We start from the raw sequence: 22672 nt of genomic DNA, 5'->3' as shown, positions 1-22672 counted from the left end.
ACAGCAGCCGGTTTTAGTCAGGGCTCCTGGCACCGGGATGCCAGGATCTTCCATCTCCCAGATCCACCAGTCCCACCAGCCAGCCATGTCATGTCAGCCTGCTGGTGGCGCTAGAGGTAAATTCAGGGGATTACCAAAGTCACTAGGGTTCATCCTCTGGGGACAAACATTTCTTTGAAATCCATCCAACACTTGTGGAGATATTTCAGCCTGGAATGATCAACACTGCCAGCACGGCTAAAAAGGGTGAACTCCATAAAACCAGCAAATAAGCTAACGCAGAGGGTTGGGCTCGTTTTTAAATACGCACTTTATCTGCCGCTCCGGCTGAGTTTTTACGGCCACTTTTAGTCACTTATCACTTCACTGTGAGTCACAGTAACAAGATTACACGGGCAGTGGAAACGCAGCCAGCGACGGGACGAAGGAGGGTCATAGCGCTCACACCACGGAGCCAGTGTGAACCAGGGAATCATGGGATACCTCTGTACCACCTCTCTTTGAGTCTGGCTGAGGAGTCTGGACGGAGGAAGAGGAGGAGGGGGAGGAAGCAGCAGTGGAGAAGGAGGGAACCCGATCATTGTCTGGTGTCTCTGAGTCCTTTTCTCTGTCTCCGTCTTCCTCTCCGTCAGCTTCTGGCCTCGGTTCCTCCTCCTCCTCCTGCTGCAGCACACTGAAGCGCTCCACCACGCAGTGAGCCGTCAGTCTGGCCTCAGGGTCGTGGTCCCAGCACTCAGTGATGGTGGAGCAGAAGACACTCATCCCCTGGGGGACAGAAGACAGGAGTTAGACAGCCGGACATCCAAGACATGACATTGTCCTTTCATGCAGTCTGAGTAAGAGTCTGAAGTGTATCTGACCTGGTGCTGCGTCCACGCTGAGGGGATGTCCGGCCGTCCTCGGTCCCTCAGCACCAGGTCTCTCATGCTGTCCACACAGGGCTGCTCACAAACCTTGGAGCCAAACGCCGGCTCGTAGCTCTTCACCTCTGCAACACACACACATTACATTCACACAGGTGTTTCAGTATGGCCACAGACACTGATGTGTTTCTAAATTCAATTCAACAGCTTCATAGAGACTTTCAGCTCGCTGTTCGTCTGCTGCTGCTCTGGTTCGCTCTCAGCTCTCAGAGCGTCGCTTCCAGAGAAGAAGAAGCTGTAAAAAGCCTCTGAACGCTTCCTGCTCGGCAGCAAACAGCAGCCAGACGCAGTCAGAGAGCAGCTGCTGAACATAGCGGAGCATCTAGCTGCTAAAGAGCCAGATTGACAGCAGCCCCGCAAAACTAATTAACAGATGTATCGTGTGATCAGACGGTATCGTGCTCTGATCATGTTCAGCACAGTAACTGTGTGTACAGTCTTTAATTCACTTCATGATACGGAGTGAAGGTGGGTTACGACATATTTATGGAACTGGTTCTCTCTCGAGAAGGTTGACGCCTTGCTTCTATTCTGCTGATTGATAGAAACAAGCTCCTACCTCCGATGGCGTGGCAGCGGGACGCCATCTCCCAGAGGACCAGAGCCATGGAGTACACATCCATCTGTTTAAAGGCCTCAAGGTCCTCCAGGTTCACCCTGGACTCAAGTACCTCAGGAGCCATGTAGCGAGCTGTCCCCACCTGGACAGGATGATGCAGGGGAGTCCAGTCAAAGGAAGACCAAAACACCAGATGCAAGTTCTTCTTTGTGATATATTTAACCACGATTTAACAACTAAACCTGCACAGTTTACCTGTCCACTGTTGGCGTAGTCGTCGACAGTAAGGGAGAGGTCCAGTCTTAACGCCAGACCAAAGTCACACAGAGCGCACTCCTTCCTGCTCTTCACCACAATGTTACTGCTCTTCAGGTCCCGATGGGCAACTGGCACCTACAGCAACACAGGCAACCGGCAACAAGCAGAACGTGCAACATCAACATCAAGCTGCTCAAGTCTGCAAAGGGCAGAGTGAAGCTGGACATGCTTTACAGAGCACAGAAACTTGTTTTCTCACAAGGTGTTCACATTGTGAGTGACTGAATGATGCGTTGCACTATTCGGACCAACTCAGTCCAGATGAGAGAAGATCTGAGATGATTCAAATGTTAATACACTGATCCGAGTTCCCTTCAGTTATTAGCACCAGAGCAATAATCTTACCGAGCATTGCAAACATTTTTTTGTCCTGAAGTACACCTCTCAGGTCACATGAAGAGACCGCCCTACCTTAATGATAAATTATGTCTTAAAGGAATGCCTGTAGACACAACTCAGGGCTGAGTAAAAGGTAACTCCCAATTTTTGTTAATATTTTTATTTACAGCTAATATTCTCCTAAAAAGATGCAAGAACCGAACATCAGTCAGGCTTGCTGGCATGTTAGCAGTTAGCTCGCCAGCTACAGCAGTTTACCAATTAGCTGTGCTGATAGTCACTATGTCATCAAACTTCTAGAGCCACGTATTTTACGAAGACGTGTTTATGAATTTTGCTGTCACTCTGGTGTGACCAGGCCTTTATGCTGTTTTAATGAATTAGCATAGCTCACTAGCTCCTGGATATTCCCCCCCGTTACTCCCTTATTGACTGTCTTCTTCATTTGTACCTGTAGGTAGTGGTACATGTGTGTACAACAAAATGTGGTTGTTCGTTTGTCAAAATGGGAATTGAGGCGTCCTTAATCACTAACACTGAGAATTTTTGATCTAGCAGAGGTTCAGCAGAGGTTCACAAAGACAGTTTGACATCAGGTTTGCTTGTATTTCCATGTCACTGTCCACTGTGGTCAGTTTAAAAGGAAAGGCTGTTTCCTAACAGGACACAAAGACACAGGGCTGTTCCGGGTACATGCCCGCCTACATACATTACAGTGGAATTAAAGGGTGGGTGCGTTTTTAAAAGGAAATATTCTATACAAAATAAGTTAACTAGAGCGCAAACGAGCTAGTGAACTATTAAGATTCACAGCTACCGCTCAACAGGAGACTCTTTGCATGATCCACTGTGCTGATAAAAAGGCCACAGTCTTGTTGTGAGGTTGGAGGCGGCGCCCTGGGTGCACTCTGGACTCTGGACTCTGGACTGAAAGTAAACAATATCAAACTGTCTTTATGAACCTCTGCCATTAAAGATAGAACAAGGAAGTCAACATGGCTCCCAGATCTATAGTGAAGCTACAGTAGTCTAGTCAGAATAAATGGAGCACATGGAAGGTAAGATGTGCTGAATAAATGAGGAATGATTGCGGTCAGCAAAACTGGACTTCCAGAGATTATAGACTGACTTACCTTTGGTACCCCACTGGGCGTTGTGTCACTATGGAGATGAGCTAACCCCCGAGCAATGCTGCCTGCCATGGGAACAAGTTCCTCCCAGCTCAGTATGCTGGCTGTGAGGAAGTCCTGCAGGTTCCCGAGGCTGTAATAGGCCAAAACCAGCCAGTACTTCCTGAGGGCGTGGTCGGGCGGGCCCCTCTCTTCCGCTGCTAGGAATCGAACCACGTTGTCATGCTCCAGCTTGGGGTCAGAGAAGATGGAGCACTCGTTTCTCCACGAGGCGTACTCTACAGCTGGAAACACCTTCACCGCCACACTTTCATAACTGTTAACTCCACCCCTCTCGCCCTGCAGCAGGCGTGCCCTCCACACTTCAGCAAAGCGCCCCTTCCCCACCAGGACCTCCAGCTTGATGGGCAGTGGTTCAGCCAGTTGGCCATGCCAATCTGTCATGTCACTGATGATGTCATTGTTGGAAGATGGCAGCTTGGCATTAGACTCCTCCCCTTCAGCCCCAGGACCCGTCACACCTCCTCCTCCACCCTCTCCCCGAGCCCCCAGACCCCCACATGGCTGGTCGAAAGCCTCGTAGAGCTCTGGGGTGCGTTTGGTGGGCCAGTCAGGGCGTGCAGGAGGGCCCGGTTTGTCAGGACGGTGTGTGCGGTAAAAGTAGAAGGCGGCGGTGGCAACTATGGCCACCAGGACAGGAGGCACCAGGCTAACCACCACCACCGGGATCACGTCTTTACTCTGCAGCTTGGAGAATCCTGCAGGACAAAAGGAAATACTGAAATCTACTCATCCTTCATCCATCAGTCCATCCATCCATCCATCCATCCATCCATCCACCCAATCCATCCATCCACTCATCCATCCATCCACTCATCCACTCATCCATCCATCATCCATCATTCATCCATCATCCATCATTCATCCATCATCCATCCATCCATCCATCCATCCACTCATCCATCCATCCATCCATCCATTCATTCCTCCATCCATTCCTCCATCCATCCATCCATTCATTCCTCCATCAGTCAATCCATCCATCCATCCATTCATTCATTCCTCCATCCATCCATCCATCCATCCATCCATCCATTCCTCCATCAGTCCATCCATCCATCCATTCCTCCATCAGTCAATCCATCCGTTCATTCATTCATTCATTCCTACATCCATCCATCCATCCATTCCTCCATCAGTCAATCCATCCGTTCATTCATTCATTCATTCCTACATCCATCCATTCATCCATCCATCCATCCATCCATCCCATAGTTCCTCCATCCTCGCGTCTCTTCACCGTTGGCTCCCTTGTCGAAGATGAGCTTGTCGTTACATTCGTGTTCTCCCTGGCAGCCGCAGACCATCATGGCGCCGTCCTCTGCGGGCTGTGGGACCATGTGACACTCTCTGGAGGTGAAGTTCAGCAGCAGGCCGGGGTCGACGCCCTCTAGTGGCAGAGTGGGGTTGTGACACATCGTGTGCACTGTCATTGTGTCGTTGGTCTTCCTCCTGGAGGAGCCGAAGAACATTGATCTCTGTTTGTAAAAATAAAATATCTGTGCGTCCATCTGTCCATCACTGAATTACACCCACTGTCTTTTATTCTGGTTCATTTCTCAAAACTTAACTGTGTGTAATATTCTTTTATATGAATAATTGTTTTGTTCAATTTGGTATAAATATGCTTTCCCTATGTATACAGCTGACTTCTTTAATCTTTATGTATGCATTTATTTATTAAGCTGAGAGCATCAGAGCTGCAAACTGTGTTTTAGGTGTTTTAGTTGTGAAAACTGTCATCTCTGGTGTTTTTGTATTGTTGGATTTGTTGGTGAGCTGATTGAATCCTTATTAAATGGCTGTCATAAAAATATGGTTTTAAAAGTTCATCATTGTTCTGTTTTCACAGACTTCTCTCAGACTGAGCAGCTGCTTTTAGAGCTAAAAAGCTTTGTGACCAAAAACGTTGTTTAATTCTTAATATGCTTACATGCTGCACAAAGCGTTTTGCTGGATATTCATTTATTCAACAAAAAAACATAAGCGGGTGTGCTGGTCTGATTATTACTGTGTTTGTACGAGGTTTTTAACTTCTTCTGCTCCAGTCACACCGCGAGGGGAAAATAGTCTTTATAGAGTGCGTTTACATGCACATTAGTATCCTGGTTTTGAGTCTTTTCCTGGTTTCAGCTCATTTGTGTGCAGGTGTGCTTTATCCCTCGACATCGCAGCTACTGATTTCTCTACCAACAGAGAACAATCACAAACCTGGATCAGGTGTTTACATGACACAGTATCCTGGTTTATATCGGAGTACTCCTGGTAGCCTATCCAGGTTTCAGAAACCAGGATATTCATGCATTTAAACACACTTAGACTGATCTGACATGAGGTGATTGATCTCCTCAACACCTTCAGCTCTTTCACAGTGTTTCCTAGTTTATTAAACTGATTTTGTGCATGAGATGATTGAGATAATAAATGTATTACAGAGATGTAATAAGGCAGAACAAGACGCTCTCTCTGCATGTTTCACCTTGTGTTGCTGCAGTGTTTACGTCAATCTGACAGCATTCACTTCAGCTGCGTGTCGTGTTGAAAGTGATGTGGAAATGATTCGGGTTCGACAGTCAGATTGTCGTCATGACTTCTATGTAAAAGTGACTCAAGTCGGGTTCTTACTCAGACATGAAACCAACATGTTAAATTGCCGTCAGATTAAAGGGGTGCAGGTCTGAAATGGTCTTCAGCCTCTGGTAAATAACAGCCTGTTGTTCTACAGACAGTCTGAGCAGCTCCAAGACGATCCCTGTCAACTTTGACCTGAATAAACCAGCGTTTTCCACTCCTCTCTTCTCTCTCAGTTCCCTCTTATCGCTGGTTTCCTGCAGCTATCTGGGAGGGTCGGGCAGGCTGACGTGAACAGGAAATGAGAGGGGAGCGGCGAGGGGGATCCCGGCACTGTTATCCAAACAAAAGCTCGAATCAGCAGAAACTTTCCTATCGCGAAGAAAGTGATGCCAGTGTTGAGCTTGTGAACGGTTCGACAGGTTTGAAGCTCCAGAGGTCGTCACGCTCTCTCCAGCATGAAAAACAACTGTGGGAACCTTTGAAATCTAATATGAAAAAGGCAAAATTGCAGTCACATGTTTTTTTTCTGCAACAGTAGCGAGTTGAGAGAAATCACTTCAGGATGTTTCATAATGCTGATCAACAACACATTGAAGTAGCTTAGCTGTACTGTGGTGTACTCTGCTGGCTCATGGGATCGTGCTGAAGGAAAACAATGAGCGTGTGTGTGAGTGCACATTGATATTTCAGCATTTTTGTTAGACACTAAAGGCTTCAGGACATATCGTTCTTTATGTAACAGCACTTTACAAGACAGACACCAAACCACTGCGACAAACACAAAGACAAATATAAATATTACAGTAAATGAGGAGCCCTTAACATATTGAAGACATATTCAAATCATTTCAATCACTTGCACATTGTGTTGTTTTTAAAACAACCCAGCTGAGTTTATATTCTCTTGTGTTTAGGGTGGCTGGGTTTCTCTACGATCACTCATTAAAGGAACAGTCCAACGTTTTAGGAAATACGCTCATCGTCTTTCTCTCTGAGAGCTAAATGTTCGTATTGATGCGACTCTCATGTCTGGCTGTTTATTTTATTGCTTTTCTGTATTTCATGTGTTTTATTTCTTTATATTTCGTCATTCACTGTGTTATTTTATTTCTCTTGTTGTGAAGCACTTTGTATTTTGTTTTGATAAGTGCTCTATAAATAAAGTTTTATTATTATTATGTCTGTACGGTAAATGTGAAGCTACAGCCTGCAGCTGGTTAGCTTAGCTTAGCATAAAGACTGGAAACCTGGGCGAACAGCTAGCCTGGCTCAGTCCAGAGGTGATAAAATCCACCTACCAGCACCTTTAAAGGTCACGTTATAACATGTTACATTTCATGTTTGTTTCATCTGTACAAAAACTGAAGATTAAAAACGATAAGTTGTGGTTTTACTGAGTTTCTTGGCTCTGAGCAGTGACTCTGCTTGGATCTTGTATAATTTTACATCATAGAACCCCAAATACTTCCACTCTCTGCCTCTCAGATGCTTCTGCGTCCTGATTATCTGATCAGCTCGGCTTTGCTCAAGTGTCCTCCTTCATTTATTGATTAGCTTAGTTTACTGATTGGCCAATCGGGCCGCCCTCTGCTGGACCACAAGGCAAACTACTTCAGTACCAAGGAATCTCTGTCTGTCTGTCTTTCTTTCTTTCTGTGTGTCTGTCCTTTGATTTTCTAGACAACCATTCATCCGACTGACTTCACACTTGGCCGGTGTATTGCTGAGGACCCGAGGAAGTGCAGTGTCGAGTGGGAGCTCCTGAGATCTATGGGACATAGATTTTATATTCTTAGCGCGTTACTACTGCCAGAAGTACACACTGTGTAGTATATTGAGTTAACTGTTACACTGCCGAACGGCATGCTGGGTACAGCTCATTCTCCGTCGCTCGCTACAGTACATTCAAGAACAAATGAAGAAAGAGAACCGGAGATGTCACACTGTAGTAAAGTCTTGTAAGTTTGCCGTTTTGTTTCGCTAAACTCAAACGTTTCAAGCAATGTTCGTGTATTGCTCAGGACCCAAGGAAGCGCAGTGTTTGGATGAGCGGTTCTCGAGAAAACTGCAAGCAGCAATACCGGAGGCCGTTCCGAACAGGAATGTTTTGAACGGGCACTGCACTAGCAGACTGCAAATGTTGAATCTGAACAGCTCAGTATAGTTTGAATTTAAAGTCCACTCACCACATGGCGATGCAGATCTCCTCTATGACGGTGCAGAAGGAGGACAGGGTGCAGTTACTGAAGCAGACGCTGTCTCTACACACCGGACTGGACACCTCACACCACCTACACAGGTTGAAGCTCAGGTGGCTGAAAGACTGGACGACAACAGGAAGCCCTGCGGGGTGAAAGAGAGAGCGACGCCTGGATACGTTAACTTCAGGCTCCTGAAACTGAAGAAAAACCGCAGCATCAGTCGTTTCAGAAAATCCACAAAACCGACATTTGACAACGCCCTCTAGCGGCTTAAGGGAGCAAAGGAGGAAGTAGTGTGATGTTGTTATCGACCTCACGCGGCCCGCTCACTTCTTCGTTTTGTTCCACTTCCTGTTTTGCCTCGTAGCTTCCTGCTGCTTTTAGTAAACACCAGTAAAAAAAGTCTCGTCCTGCTCCGTTCACACAGCCCGAGATACATTTCTCCCACCTGGAAACACTCGTCCACGTTTCAGAGGAGGTCATGTGACCTGACTTCGCCACATCCTCCGCAGACGTTCTGTGTTTATTAGCTTACAGCTAGCTCAGCTAGCTTACTGTGTGTTGCAGCAGCAGCTTCTCAGGAGATGATGCAGGTCGTTACAGTTTGTTTTATTCGCTTTGGTACTATTTTCACAAGTATGTGGTAAAACCTCACAACTGTTAGTACAAAACTCATCAAAAAGTCTGTCTTTTCAAACATGTAGTCACATGTTCGCTTTTTCACCACACCTAATCAGTGTGTCATCAAAGAAATGCCTTTCATATGAAGTAATCGTCTTTCACAGTGCAGTGCTCACGATACTTTCGATATGCTTCTCATCTAATTTGCGTGAATACATTTGACCAACACTTAATCCAACGGATCTTAATGGTTAATCACTGAACCGTTTGGTAAACCTATATATTTTCATCTCAGCAATAAACAGTATATCGATTTTGAGAACTACAGAAATAAAACGTGTTTTTGTACGAACATATAAATTAACCACGCATGATGAACACTCGTTATTGCTAATTGATTTCAGATAGGGGTAACCACAGTTGGTCATTAGATATAAAAGTGGGGGTGTAAACACTGGCAATCTCTTTCAACATGGAGCAGGATAGACGGCGAGGAATAAGAAGGGCTCGTGGACAAGGGATCCGTCAGAGAGGTGGGCATGGGGCCCATCAAAGGGTTGGTCACGAGAGAGGGGGAGGCAGAACTGGTGTCTCTAATGAAGTCCGGGCCATCGTCGTTGATCATGTGGTGCACCGAGGCCGAGTATTTGATCCAAATCATCCGAACTGTTCGCCATGAAAAAAAAGTGTGGAGGATGTATACTACTACATTCACAGTAAATGGTAATGCATGTAAATTCATCAGACATGTTACAGTATTTGTACAGTATGATCTATTGACAGTATACTCTGTTGCTTAGAATTGACAGAAAACCCCGTAGTGGCGGCCTCAGCCGTGTGCTGACCGACCAGCAAGAGTTGGCAGTGGTGGAAATGGTGAGGGCCAGGAATGATATATGGCTGTCAGAAATAAAGCAGCCAACTGAGGAGAACAATGGCACCTTTGCCAATGTGGCATCCATCAGCCTACCAACAGTAGCCCGCCTTTTAAAGAGGCACCAGGTATCAACGAAACACATTTACCTGGTGCCTTCTGAGAGAAACAATGACCGGGTGAAACTAAGGACTGAGTATGTTCAGGTACAGCACTATATATTGTATTACTGTTACTATTTAACGCATCACTTACGTCATATGTATATTGGAACAACACTGTAAAAAGAACTAACCAAAATATATATTTTAGAGCGTTATGGTGCTTGACGCTGATGTGAACCATCACAAGTACATTTTTGTTGATGAAGCGGGCTTTAACCTTGCCAAAACTCGTCGCCGTGGAGACGGAACGTCATCGGCCAATGGGCCGCCGTCCAAGCGCCTGGACAACGTGGAGGAAACACCTCCATGTGCGCAGCTATCTCTGAAGATGGTGTCGTGGGACGTAGGCCATTACTTGGCTCCTACAATGCTGCACATCTTATCGAGTTTCTCAATGAAATTGAGCCGGCCTGTCAAGGTGAAGGGGTCACCTGTGTAAATGTGTGTGGGACAATGTCAGCTTTCACCACGCAGAGGTAGTTCAAGCATGGTTTCAGGCCCATCCTCGATTCATGACTCTCTACCTGCCTCCATACTCTCCTTTCCTCAACCCTACTGAGGGATGTTTTTCAGCATGGAGGTGGAAGGTCTGTGATCGCCAAACCCTTGAGCGCGCCACCCTCCTTCAGGCCACGGACGATGCATGTTATGACATCAGCGTTGACCAATGTCATGCATGGATTCGTCACGCCAAAAGGTTTTTGCCAAGGTGCTCGAACAATGATAACATTCATTGTGCTCAAGACAGGCTTGATCCAAATGAATGTAATGTGTGCACTAAATGTTGTGTTTTGTTCTCATTATGTTACATAATAGAAAGTATACCTATGTTACAATTATATCTGAAAAATAAAAACTAATTTGCCCAAATGATTGTAGAGGATGTCTTCATTGATCCTTCACTTGATCACACATAGGATTGGATATTTTGGAAATGATAGATTATGTAAATGTAAGTAATGTAAGTGTATTGCCTAATGTGAAACTGTGTAATCTGTCTTTTATAGTACTGTAGCATATTAATTTCAGCACTTCTAAGATTTGAAACATGTATCTTGCATTGTTTGCTGTCGGATGAACTGATTGTTAAAAGTACTAAACTGAAAGAAGATCATACTGTTGTGTTTCGGTGATTAAACCAAATGTTTCCCATTACATATTACAATAATCTTGTGTTTGAAACAATGATTATGTGGACTGAAAACATGTGCAACTGACTGAAAGCATTCCCTTCAGGTTTTGAGAGAATGACTTGCTGCGTTACAAGTGGGATCAGTCTGGATTTTTGTACTAAGAGTTTTGAAAACGTACACCTTACTTGTGAAAACAGTACCAAAGCGAATGAGAAAAACTGTAAGTTACTAATATTATTTACGTTCTTCACTGAACCAGTCTGGAATCTGGTTTATCAACACGAATGAAAACACATCTTTTCACCCAACTACGTATATTATCTATATTTTATTGATAACGTGATTTTGGAATAATTAGCTTGCTGCACAGTAATAAGCTCACGTTGCAGATAACTCTAACCGGACGAGTCTGAGTTCAGGATGAAGAAGCATCATATTGTTATAAACACGTAATAAAAGACAAACACACTCTGATATTATAACATGAGATCATGTCTATCACAGTGTATTAACACCGTGGTCAAGCCAATCACATGCTAATCAGGTACTTAACAGTGATGAGGGAGGTGCAGCCAGAAAACAATAGGCCTGATTACTGATTACTGGGCCATCATGGAAACAATTAGGTCAGTTTCAGGTGAAACTAGCTATTAACAGATACTCAGGTAGACTCCTTCCTGAGGGCGGGGCTTATGTAACACAGAGTAGCTTAAATTTCTAGTTCCAGTCCAATTTTTTCACAACTGAGAATGACTTCCGGATGGGAGCCGAAACGTCTTGATTCTGAAAACAGCGTCCAGACGACCACGACTGAAACCTTTTCTACGATTGTAACATGGGAGCAGCTGATCCCAGAGCTGTGCAGGAGATCTGACGCAATGATCGGCTCCGTCCGTCCGTCCGTCCGTCCGTCGGCTGCACGTCAGATTAGAAAACTGATCAGATATTTGAGCAAATGCAGGAGAAGATGATCACAAGCTGCAGACGTCGAAGTACGCGACGCGACACGTTCACACTTCCTGTGTTCGCGCTACTCGGGGCTGAAAAAACACTCTCACCTCCTCTGCATGTTTTTTTTTTTTTTGATTTAAAAAAACGTCATGTTATCGATATATTTACTCACAGAACATCAGTCAAAATGAAGCAGTAAAGCTCACCGTGGTAAAGATGCAAATACATCATCTATCAAGGGACTCAACGGGGGTTTATGTTGGGTTAATGTGGGAACCACACAGCAGAGGTCAATACAGAATTTAATTATTTTGTCATACTATATTTAATATGGAGCAAGTGCAGCAACTAACTGCATCATAATTAAAGTGCTACATTGATTTAAGAAAAGTTTACTTTGTTGTGCGTGGCTGTGTATCTGCTCTGCCACGTACAGCGTCACAGTGAAGGACTGTGGAGCAGGACATGGGTGTGTACCCTGTTAGCCCGTTAGCCCCAAAAACCTGTTAGCATGCAGCCTCTCGAGAGTCTGCTGCAGCAAATACTGACGCACTAAACAAACACACGATCGCTGTGTGTGTGTGTGTGTGTGTTTGTGCATCTACTGTACATATGTGTGTGTGTGTGTGTGTGTGTGATGCTCTGCCACATCATAACAACAGCAGTGATCAGACCCAGATGACAGAAATGACAGTTAAACCAAAACAACACACACACACACACACACACACACACACACACACAAACACAAACACACAAACACAGTGTCGAATGCATATTTGCATAAACATGCACTCAGTTACACACACAAACTCAACCACATTGCATCATAATTATATATACTTTATACACACATGCGGGATTGTACACAAAAACACACAACACTTCATTAACTCTGTCACACACACACACACACACAGCTGAAGTTATTCCAGATGTTTCTTCCAAACAGAGCTGAAGACAAAGGAAAGAGAGAAGTGAAAGAGCTGCAGAAGCAAAAAGCTCATTTTAATTAGACTCAGTACAGGCTGTGTGTGTGTGTGTGTGTGTGTGTGTGTGTGTGTGTGTGTGTGTGTGTGTGTGTGTGTGTGTGTGTGTGTGTGTGTGTGTGTGTGTGAGAGAGAGAGTGAAAGACAATAGAGTCTCTGCATGTGTGTAACAGTTGTGTATGTTTTTGTGTGTTTAGATTTGTGTAACGCTCTGTGTGTGTGTGTGTGTGTGTGTGTGTGTGTGTGTGTGCGTGTGTGTGTGTGTGTGTGTGTGTGTGTGCGCCTCCAGGAATAAATTGAAGCCAGAAGTGAGCTGCGTTCAGAGCCAAGTTAGCATCCAGTGATCCACCCTCAAAGGCTCATGGGAAATCTAAGCACTCCACGCTGCTCGGAGGAGGCCCTCCCTATCAGAGCTGCAGGTTTGTTTTAAACACACACACACAGATCATCGTGTGTGTGTGTGTGTGTGTGTGTGTGTGTGTGTGTGTGTGTGTGTTCATCGGGTCCAAAGCAAACTGATTTTATGTGCTGCAGAAGTTTCACACTGCAGCACCAAAGACTTCCCGCCTGCTGCTTTCAGCCGGTTTAAACTTTCTCTCTCTCGCGTCTCTGCAGCAAATATGAAGCTGCAGCCAGCAGCCGGTTAGCTTAGCTTAGCATAAAGACTGGAAACAGGGGGAAACAGCTAGCCTGGCTCTGTCCAAAGGTAACTTGGACCACCTGTCAGCAGCTCTAAAGCTCACTGATGTTTGTTTAATCTGGCACTTTACTCTGAAACAGCTGTGATGAGACGTGCTTCATCGTTCATGCTCCCCTCAGGATGAACTGTAATAACTCTGCTGATCCTCTGACTTTCCATCTAGCGCCACCATCAGGTCGACATGTTAACGTGTCCAACACTTTGGTTTCTGACCAAACACCTGCAGAGCTGCTGACGCTCCCATCAGCCTCAGCTGCACTCTGTGTGTACTGCTGACTAGCTAATGTTAGCATGCTAACACGCTAAACTAAGATGGTAAACATTATACCTGTTAAACATCAACATGTTAGCATTGTGATGTTAGCATTTAGCTCACAGCACCGCTGTGTCCGAGTACAGCCTCACAGAGCGGGTGACCTACACTCGGACGGAGCGCTGAAGCAGCTGCTCTGCTAACGTGTTGCTAACGTGTTGCTAACACTACGCCTCCTGTGTAGACGCGGTGTTCGTCTTAGGGTTAGTTCAAATTCATTTGTGTTTTACCACACAGTGACAATACTCTGTTAAGTAAAAGTCAAAAGTATTATCATAAAAAAAATATATATATAACCGCAGGCGGTAACGGGCGGGTTCAGACCAGCTCGATCGGACTCAACGCCACTTCAGTTCGCTTGATTCGGTTTGAAAGGAGAAATGAGATGAGTTTGCTTTAATCAAGATCGCTCAAAGACATTCTGAGTTATGAGCAAATATGTGATAGGCCACGCCCACTTACACCAATCAATATGGCACTTCAGATTTTGGTTAATACTTGCCCCCAAATTTGGTGAATTTCCGTCCAGCGGGTTTTGAGGAACAGTGTTTTGGCACGCCTCTTCCCAAACACGGCTGCAGATATAAGACTTGTGATGGTCGGACAAATCCTTAATGAGTTATGGCCAATTTCTCGCCAAGCCCGCCGCTTTGTGATGATGTTTTGGTTGATGGCGGCCATGTCTTTCGACCGATCTTGCTCATTTTTAATATAAACGTGCATCTCAGTCCCGACATGCTGCATCCCAAATTTGGTGTCGATAGAGTCAAAATTAAAAAAGTAGATGTCACTTTACTGTTTTCCACATTATGCAAATTAGCAAAAAATCCATCATGGCGGACTTCAGTGGTCCCACAGGTTTTTTGTAGAGCACATTAAGCTGCACTTGTGCGAGAGATCTCAAGTCAATCGGACTTATGGTGTGAGGGGCGTGGCCTTTTAAAAACGGGCATTTTGGGGCCTTAATTACAGCGCCGCCGTGTGGCCGATTGGGCTCACATCTCTGTGGAAGCACATGCGCATCATTTCCACTTATTGGGCCAAGTTTCGTGCTTCTAGCTCGTTCCAGCTCAGCGAGAATTTGAGCCGAAGCGGCAGACAAATCAAAAAGATAAACCGGCACAAACACAATAGGGTTCTACCGCTTCACGGTTTAAAAAGTAAAAGTACTGAAAGTGCTCAGCAGAATGGCTCCTGTCGCCGTAACGCCACTGTATCACAGACTACGTTTATTATTACTGTCACATTACTGTTAATGCTGTAGCTGGTCCAGCTCATTTTAACTGCCAATACTTTCAATACGCTACTATTTGGTAGTTTAACCCGTATCAATATATCAATATATCAATATATTAATATATCAGTTTAGAAACAGACTCTGAGATGCAGCAGAGTAGAAGCAGAAAGTAGCTTAAAATGGAAATATTAGCATTTATTAGTGTGTGTGTGTGTGTGTGTGTGTGTGTGTGTGTGTGTGTGTGTGTGTGAGGCCAGAGTCATCAGGCCATCACCGCGTCACCTCACTGTCCTCATTAGTATGAATAAAATGCTCACACACACACACACACAAACACCCAAACACACACACTTCCTCTCAGTGCCAGTCGCTGTCATCGCCAGCGTCTTAAGACCCAAGAGTGTGTGTGTGTGTGTGTGTGAGTGTGAGTGTGTGTGTGTGTGTGTGTTACTCATAAGACGTTTCAGATACACTCGCTCTTTGTTAGATGTGAGATAATAAGTTGCTTTTTAATCACTCTGTCAATGCAGACAGACAGACAGGCAGACAGGCAGACAGACAGGCAGGCAGGCAGGCAGGCAGACAGGCAGGCAGGCAGACAGGCAGGCAGGCAGACAGACAGGCAGGCAGACAGGCAGACAGAGAGACAGACAGGCAGGCAGGCAGACAGACAGGCAGGCAGAGAGGCAGACAGAGACAGGCAGACAGGCAGACAGACAGACAGGCAGACAGACAGGCAGACAGGCAGGCAGACAGACAGACAGGCAGACAGGCAGACAGACAGGCAGACAGGCAGGCAGACAGGCAGGCAGACAGACAGGCAGACAGGCAGGCAGACAGACAGGCAGACAGACAGGCAGGCAGACATTTTGAACAAGTCATGAGCCAGAACACATTTAAAAACAGTTGAATAGTATAAAATGAACCAGACTGAGAGTCTGCAGCTATGCTAGCAGCTCTGTGAGGCCGTACACAGGCACAGACAGGCTTTGAGCTAAATGCTAACACCTGCTAACATCAGAATGCTAACGTGCTCACAATGACGGTGGCGCTAGATGGAAAGTCAGAGGATCTGCCGCTCCTCCAGACAGGTCAGACTGAAACACCAGCAGCTGCTGGACTGTGATGAAACGTGCTTCATCGTTCATGCTCCCCTCAGGATGAACTGTAATAACTCTGCTGATCCTCTGACTTTCCATCTAGCGCCACCATCAGGTCGACATGTTAACGTGTCCGACACTTTGGTTTCTGACCGAACACCTGCAGAGCTGCTGACGCTCCCATCAGCCTCAGCTGCACTCTGTGTTCACTGCTAACTAGCTAATGTTAGCATGCTAACAAGCTAACCTAAGGCGGTGGACGTGGTAAACATTATATGTGCTAAACATCAGCATGTTAGCATTGTCAGTGTGAGCATGTTAGCAGGCTGACATTAGCATTTAGCTCAAAGCACCGCTGTCCTCAGTACAGCCTCACAGAGCTGCTGTAGCCTCTTAGTCTTGTAATGTTATAACTGCCCTTTGTGTTATGACGTCTAGCTTAGCGAATGCATCAATAAACATAAAAATGTGTTTAGCGGAAGCAGAAGTGAGTGTTAGCATGTTAGCTACTCCAGTTTTAAAGATCTGGATTCTCGCTCACCGTGGGATGAACTTTCCAAAAAACAATCATGGAGGACGTAAACCTTTGTGTTACCAAATCACCAGTTTAATGTGTGTCAACAGCAGTGGTGGAAGAAGTATTCAGATCCTTAACTTAAATAAAAGTATGTAAGTATTATCAGCAACATGTAGTTAAAGTCTGACAAACGCTTCCTGTCAGTGTTTATTATATCTGATGCTTCTGGATTCATATTCCTGCTGCATTCATGTGTGTGTTGCATTTTACTGCTGCAGATGTTTCAGGTTGAGCTCATTTTAACTGCTTTATATCCTGTTGGGTAGTTTAACCTGCAGCAATGCATCATGGTCTATAAGATCATCACGTGTTTGCAGCGTCGCCGTCCTGCGAGAACCACGTATCAGAGAAACAGCCTGTTTTCAGCTCTGTGACGATGCGTTTTTAAAGAGTTTAAACCGCTTGCTAACTGTATATAAACTAGTTAAAACTAGTTAACTGTATATAAACTAGTTAAAACTAGCTAACTGTATATAAACTAGTTAAAACTAGTTAACTGTATATAAACTAGTTAAAACTAGTTAACTGTATATAAAGTAGTTAAACTAGCTAACTGTATATAAAGCAGTTAAAACTAGTTAACTGTGTATAAAGTAGTTAAAACTAGTTAACTGTATATAAAGCAGTTAAAACTAGTTAACAGTATATAAAGCAGTTAAAACTAGCTAACTGTATATAAAACAGTTAAAACTAGTTAACTGTATATAAAATAGTTAAAACTAGTTAACTGTATATAAAGTAGTTAAACTAGTTAACTGTATATAAACTAGTTAAAACTAGTTAACTGTATATAAACTAGTTAAAACTAGCTAACTGTATATAAACTAGTTAAAACTAGTTAACTGTATATAAACTAGTTAAAACTAGTTAACTGTATATAAAGTAGTTAAACTAGCTAACTGTATATAAAGCAGTTAAAACTAGTTAACTGTGTATAAAGTAGTTAAAACTAGTTAACTGTATATAAAGCAGTTAAAACTAGTTAACAGTATATAAAGCAGTTAAAACTAGCTAACTGTATATAAAACAGTTAAAACTAGTTAACTGTATATAAAATAGTTAAAACTAGTTAACTGTATATAAAGTAGTTAAACTAGCTAACTGTATATAAAGCAGTTAAAACTAGTTAACAGTATATAAAGCAGTTAAAACTAGTTAACTGTGTATAAAGTAGTTAAAACTAGCTAACTGTATATAAAGCAGTTAAAACTAGTTAACAGTATATAAAGTAGTTAAACTAGCTAACTGTATATAAAGCAGTTAAAACTAGTTAACTGTATATAAAGTAGTTAAACTAGTTAACAGTATATAAAGTAGTTAAACTAGCTAACTGTATATAAAGCAGTTAAAACTAGTTAACAGTATATAAAGTAGTTAAAAATAGTTAACTGTATATAAAGTAGTTAAAAATAGTTAACTGTATATAAAGCAGTTAAAACTAGTTAACTGTATATAAAGTAGTTAAACTAGTTAACAGTATATAAAGTAGTTAAAAATAGTTAACAGTATATAAAGCAGTTAAAACTAGTTAACTGTATATAAAGTAGTTAAACTAGTTAACAGTATATAAAGTAGTTAAAACTAGTTAACTGTATATAAAGTAGTTAAACTAGTTAACAGTATATAAAGCAGTTAAAACTAGCTAACTGTATATAAAGCAGTTAAAACTAGTTAACTGTGTATAAAGTAGTTAAAAATAGTTAACTGTATATAAAGCAGTTAAAACTAGTTAACAGTATATAAAGTAGTTAAACTAGTTAACAGTATATAAAGTAGTTAAAAATAGTTAACAGTATATAAAGCAGTTAAAACTAGTTAACTGTATATAAAGTAGTTAAACTAGTTAACAGTATATAAAGTAGTTAAACTAGCTAACTGTATATAAAGTAGTTAAAACTAGTTAACAGTATATAAAGTAGTTAAAAATAGTTAACTGTATATAAAGTAGTTAAACTAGTTAACAGTATATAAAGTAGTTAAAAATAGTTAACAGTATATAAAGCAGTTAAAACTAGTTAACTGTATATAAAGTAGTTAAACTAGTTAACAGTATATAAAGCAGTTAAAACTAGCTAACTGTGTATAAAGCAGTTAAAACTAGCTAACTGTGTATAAAGCAGTTAAAACTAGTTAACTGTATATAAAGTAGTTAAAACTAGTTAACAGTATAAAAGTAGTTAAACTAGTTAACAGTATATAAAGCAGTTAAAACTAGCTAACTGTGTATAAAGCAGTTAAACTAGTTAACTGTGTATAAACTAGTTAAACTAGTTAACTGTGTGTAAAGCAGTTAGATGCTTCAGTATTAATAATCTAATAAAGTCAGACAGAATCAGAATCAGTCACAGGAGACATTTTACTGCAGAACCAGAACTTTTACTGCATGAAGCTGAAAATACTTGTGTACTCTCACTGAAGCAGGATTTGAAAGCAGTACTTGGACTCGTCCTGGAGTACTTGTACATTGTGGTATTGGCACTTTAACTTAATAAAGGATGTGAATACTTGCAGATCTCTCCAAAACAAAACGCCCCCTCCTCCATCCATCCCCTGTGTTCGGCCCTCCGAACCTCCACCAACAGCCCCGAGGAAAAAGGAGAAAAGCCCGGAGAACAGGCAGCGCTCACCGGCAGTCAGGAGGACGAGGATCCCGGTCCAAAGCGTCCAGCACCGAGCCATCATCTGCGGGCGAAGTCAGAACACACAGTCGGTCCGTCGGTGGTTCGGTCCCGTCCGTCGGTCGGTCTTCGGCCCCGGTGTCAGCGGAGAGGCGCTCATGTACGCAGAGAGAGAGAGCAGTCCAGATGTTTTTCATCCAGATGTGGTTTAGTCCCGCCCACCGCTGCTGCCCCCGTTTCCACCGAGGAGCTGGTCTCTGGAGTCCACATGGGCCAGGAAGCTCCGCAGCAAGGAAGCCTCTCTCAGCCAGCGTTATCGATTATTATTGATTATTATTGATTATTAGTACTATTAAACTTAAAGCCACTCATAACCAGCGTTATTGATTATTATTGATTATTATTGATTATTAGTACTATTAAACTCAAAGCCTCTCTCAGCCAGCGTTATCGATTATTATTGATTATTAGTACTATTAAACTGTGATTTTGAGTTTTCCAAATGACCAAAACCACAGACAAACCAATACATCGTTTTTTTAAATATATTTTTAATCAATTAAATTTCATTTATACAGCTTCAGCCCATAGCAGAAGTGACCTCGCTGCCCTGTGGAGCTTTATCCTTTATAACATTCATAGATTTTTATTATTATACGTATGATTTCTGACTTCAGTTACATGAGGATTTGTTTTGTTTTGTTCCAGGAGCAAAGAGATGAACATTACACAAGATTTATTATGATGTTGTTTCAGTCCCTAACAGGCTTATTCCAGCTCGTTAGTCACATCACGATGAACCCTCCGCGCTCATGACCTGAGAGCACGAAGGGTCATTTAAACTGACGCCAAGAGCTTCGGGGCACACTTTGGTTTTCACACTGAGATCAAGCCGACAGATTCCAGCAGACGGTAAGACATTAAGATACTTCAACAGAGCTGCTTTAAGAGGAACAATCGCCGGTTTGTCTGCAGAGTCACCTGCCGTTCACACCTGTTGCATTCAAAACACGAAATGAAATGTAATGTCGAACAGAAACTCTCCAACGTAAAGTGAGTGAAAGGTTGATTGTTGAGTAGAGATTTTGGTTGAAATGAGACGAAGGTGGAAGCGGCAGAGTTCAGCTTCTCGACTGCAGTGAAAGCACTGATACACACTGAGAAACCTAACTTTAAAACGGTAAAACGGTGAGAAATCTATCTAATGATGGTAGAAAAGGTTTCAGTCGTAGTCACCTGGACGCTGTTTTCAGAATCAAGACGTTTCGGCTCCGGAAGTCATTCTCAATTGTGGAAATGGTCTGAAAACTCATACATTTAAGCTACTCTGTGTTGCTTAAGCCCCGCCCTCAGGGAGGAGTCTACCTGAGTTTCTGTTGATTACCCTGCCTAGTTTCACCTGAAACTGACCTAATAGTTTCCATGACGGCCCAGTAATCAGTAATCAGGACTATTGTTTTCTGGCTGCATGATTAATTGGCTTGACCACAGTGTTAATACACTGTGGTAGATCGTTGGCAGATTAAATCTCAGACCACCATTTCTGTTCAAAGAGGGGTTTTCTTTTTTCACAAAAATGGCTTCTTTGACTCGTCTTTCAAACCAACTCTTCTCTCTACTTTGAATCTTCACCTCGCTGTCTTCAAATGTGCGGTTTGTAGCTTTTAGATGCAAACGCACGGCGCTCTGTGATCCAGTTATCAACAAAGTTAAAAGAGCCAAAAAAACAGGACAAAAGTGTAACAGAACCAAGAAGGAACTGTGTCTCCATCCCTTATGTATCTGGACTGTCTGAAAAACTTAACTCAGGATCACAGAGCGCCGTGCATTTGCATCTAAAAGCTACAAACCGCACATTTGAAGACAGCGAGGTGAAGATCTGAAAGTAGAGAGAAGAGTTGGTTTGAAAGAGGAGTCAAAGAAACCATTTTGAGAAAAAGAAAACCCCTCTTTGAACAGAAATGACTCTGAATTCGGATCAGGGTGCACCGAAAGCCAATCACATGCTAATTGATTCTGATGAGGAGGTGCAGCCAAAACAGTGTCCAGACTGATTACTGACTCATGAAACTAGCTTTAAACTACTCAGGTGACTCCTCCCTGAGGAAACACTCCTGGACCATTTTCACAGAAATGAGGGAGCTGACACGACTTATCTAATGATGAACTATATAATTATATATATATATATATATATATATATATATATATATATATATCATTACATAAATCTTCAGATCATTATTCGTCATGCGTTCACGTGAAAACAGGATGCTGCTGCTGGAGCTGGAGCTCATTTTGGATGATTGATTTCTTGATCACAGTTATTCTACATTATCATCACAACGAGCTCGACGTTATTCAGTTTACTTTTCATTTAAGACAAGAAAAGCAGCAGATCTCCAGCTGGAGCCCCGAAACGTCGATTCAAACGATTAATCGGGTGTCAGAAATGTGGCGGATGAATTCTTTGACTCAACTGACTGATCGATTAATCGTTTAAGATGTTCGGTAGTTTCACTTTCTGCTTCAGCTCTGCTGCCGCCTGGAGGCCACGTGGTGTAACTGCAGCCAAACTGAACTCTGGTCACGTGACACAAATAATCACGAGACGTCATAAAATATTACTTCGTGTAAAAAAGACATAAAAAATCTGTCTTAATTAACTGTTTCAGAAAACTGACATTTAAAAAATAAATTAAATTCTACCATTTTCCCTTTTTAAGTGTTGTAACTGCAGAACTTCAATCAATCTGCAAAATAATTATTCAGAAACTCGTTTTTCTGTCATTAAAATGTAAAATAATAACAATTTTGTTTGATCCAAAATATCGGAACTCTCCAGAACTTCTTATTTTATTATAACATTTTTATTGAATTCTCTTTTATTATTTTTCTGCTTTTATTCTGAAAAAAAAAAGTTTATTTTGTTCCGTGGAGATTCCCTTTCAAAATAAAAGCGCCGAATGAGTTTTTAAGCGTTTTGTTTCAGATTTCAAACTAAGTTTTAGACATTAGTGAACTTCAGAAGTGTTTTTCTTCCTTAAACCGCTAAATACAATCGAAATGTTGGCGTGATGTTACGGAGCAGCAGATTACATGTTTGGAGTAAAAGTCTAAAACTGGCATTTTGTAATTATAAAGACGAGAATAACTTTTTTTTTTTAAAATGATACAGAAAAACTTTTTTTTTTAACCACCAAATATATTATTATATATATTATTTTCATTATCGATTAATCATTTGATGAAAAATACCCGTTTGCTAATTTTACTCAGCCAACGCCACAG

General features: G+C 42.6%; 1 protein-coding gene and 1 long non-coding RNA gene across 2 annotated transcripts; one reads left to right on the top strand and one right to left on the bottom strand.

The window, feature by feature from the left end:
- Positions 1-90: 90 nt before the first annotated feature.
- On the bottom strand, positions 91-19798 carry tgfbr2l (transforming growth factor beta receptor-like). The gene is made up of 8 exons (XM_044215845.1): positions 19391-19798; positions 8090-8246; positions 4570-4781; positions 3273-4027; positions 1738-1875; positions 1483-1624; positions 861-988; positions 91-765 (listed from the first exon to the last, which is right to left on the bottom strand). The coding sequence occupies exons 1-8, from the start codon at positions 19443-19445 to the stop codon at positions 442-444; spliced, it is 1911 nt and encodes a 636-aa protein (XP_044071780.1). The 5' UTR covers positions 19446-19798; the 3' UTR covers positions 91-441.
- Positions 8253-10636, top strand: LOC122885184. The gene is made up of 2 exons (XR_006380061.1): positions 8253-9448; positions 9526-10636. It is a non-coding gene; the product is annotated as an uncharacterized LOC122885184 (long non-coding RNA).
- Positions 19799-22672: the final 2874 nt, after the last annotated feature.

Source organism: Siniperca chuatsi, linkage group LG12 (genome assembly GCF_020085105.1).
Source record: "Siniperca chuatsi isolate FFG_IHB_CAS linkage group LG12, ASM2008510v1, whole genome shotgun sequence".
NCBI lineage: Eukaryota > Metazoa > Chordata > Actinopteri > Centrarchiformes > Sinipercidae > Siniperca > Siniperca chuatsi.
Note: the sequence above shows the minus strand (reverse complement) of the source record. Positions and strands in the feature narration are given on the sequence as shown.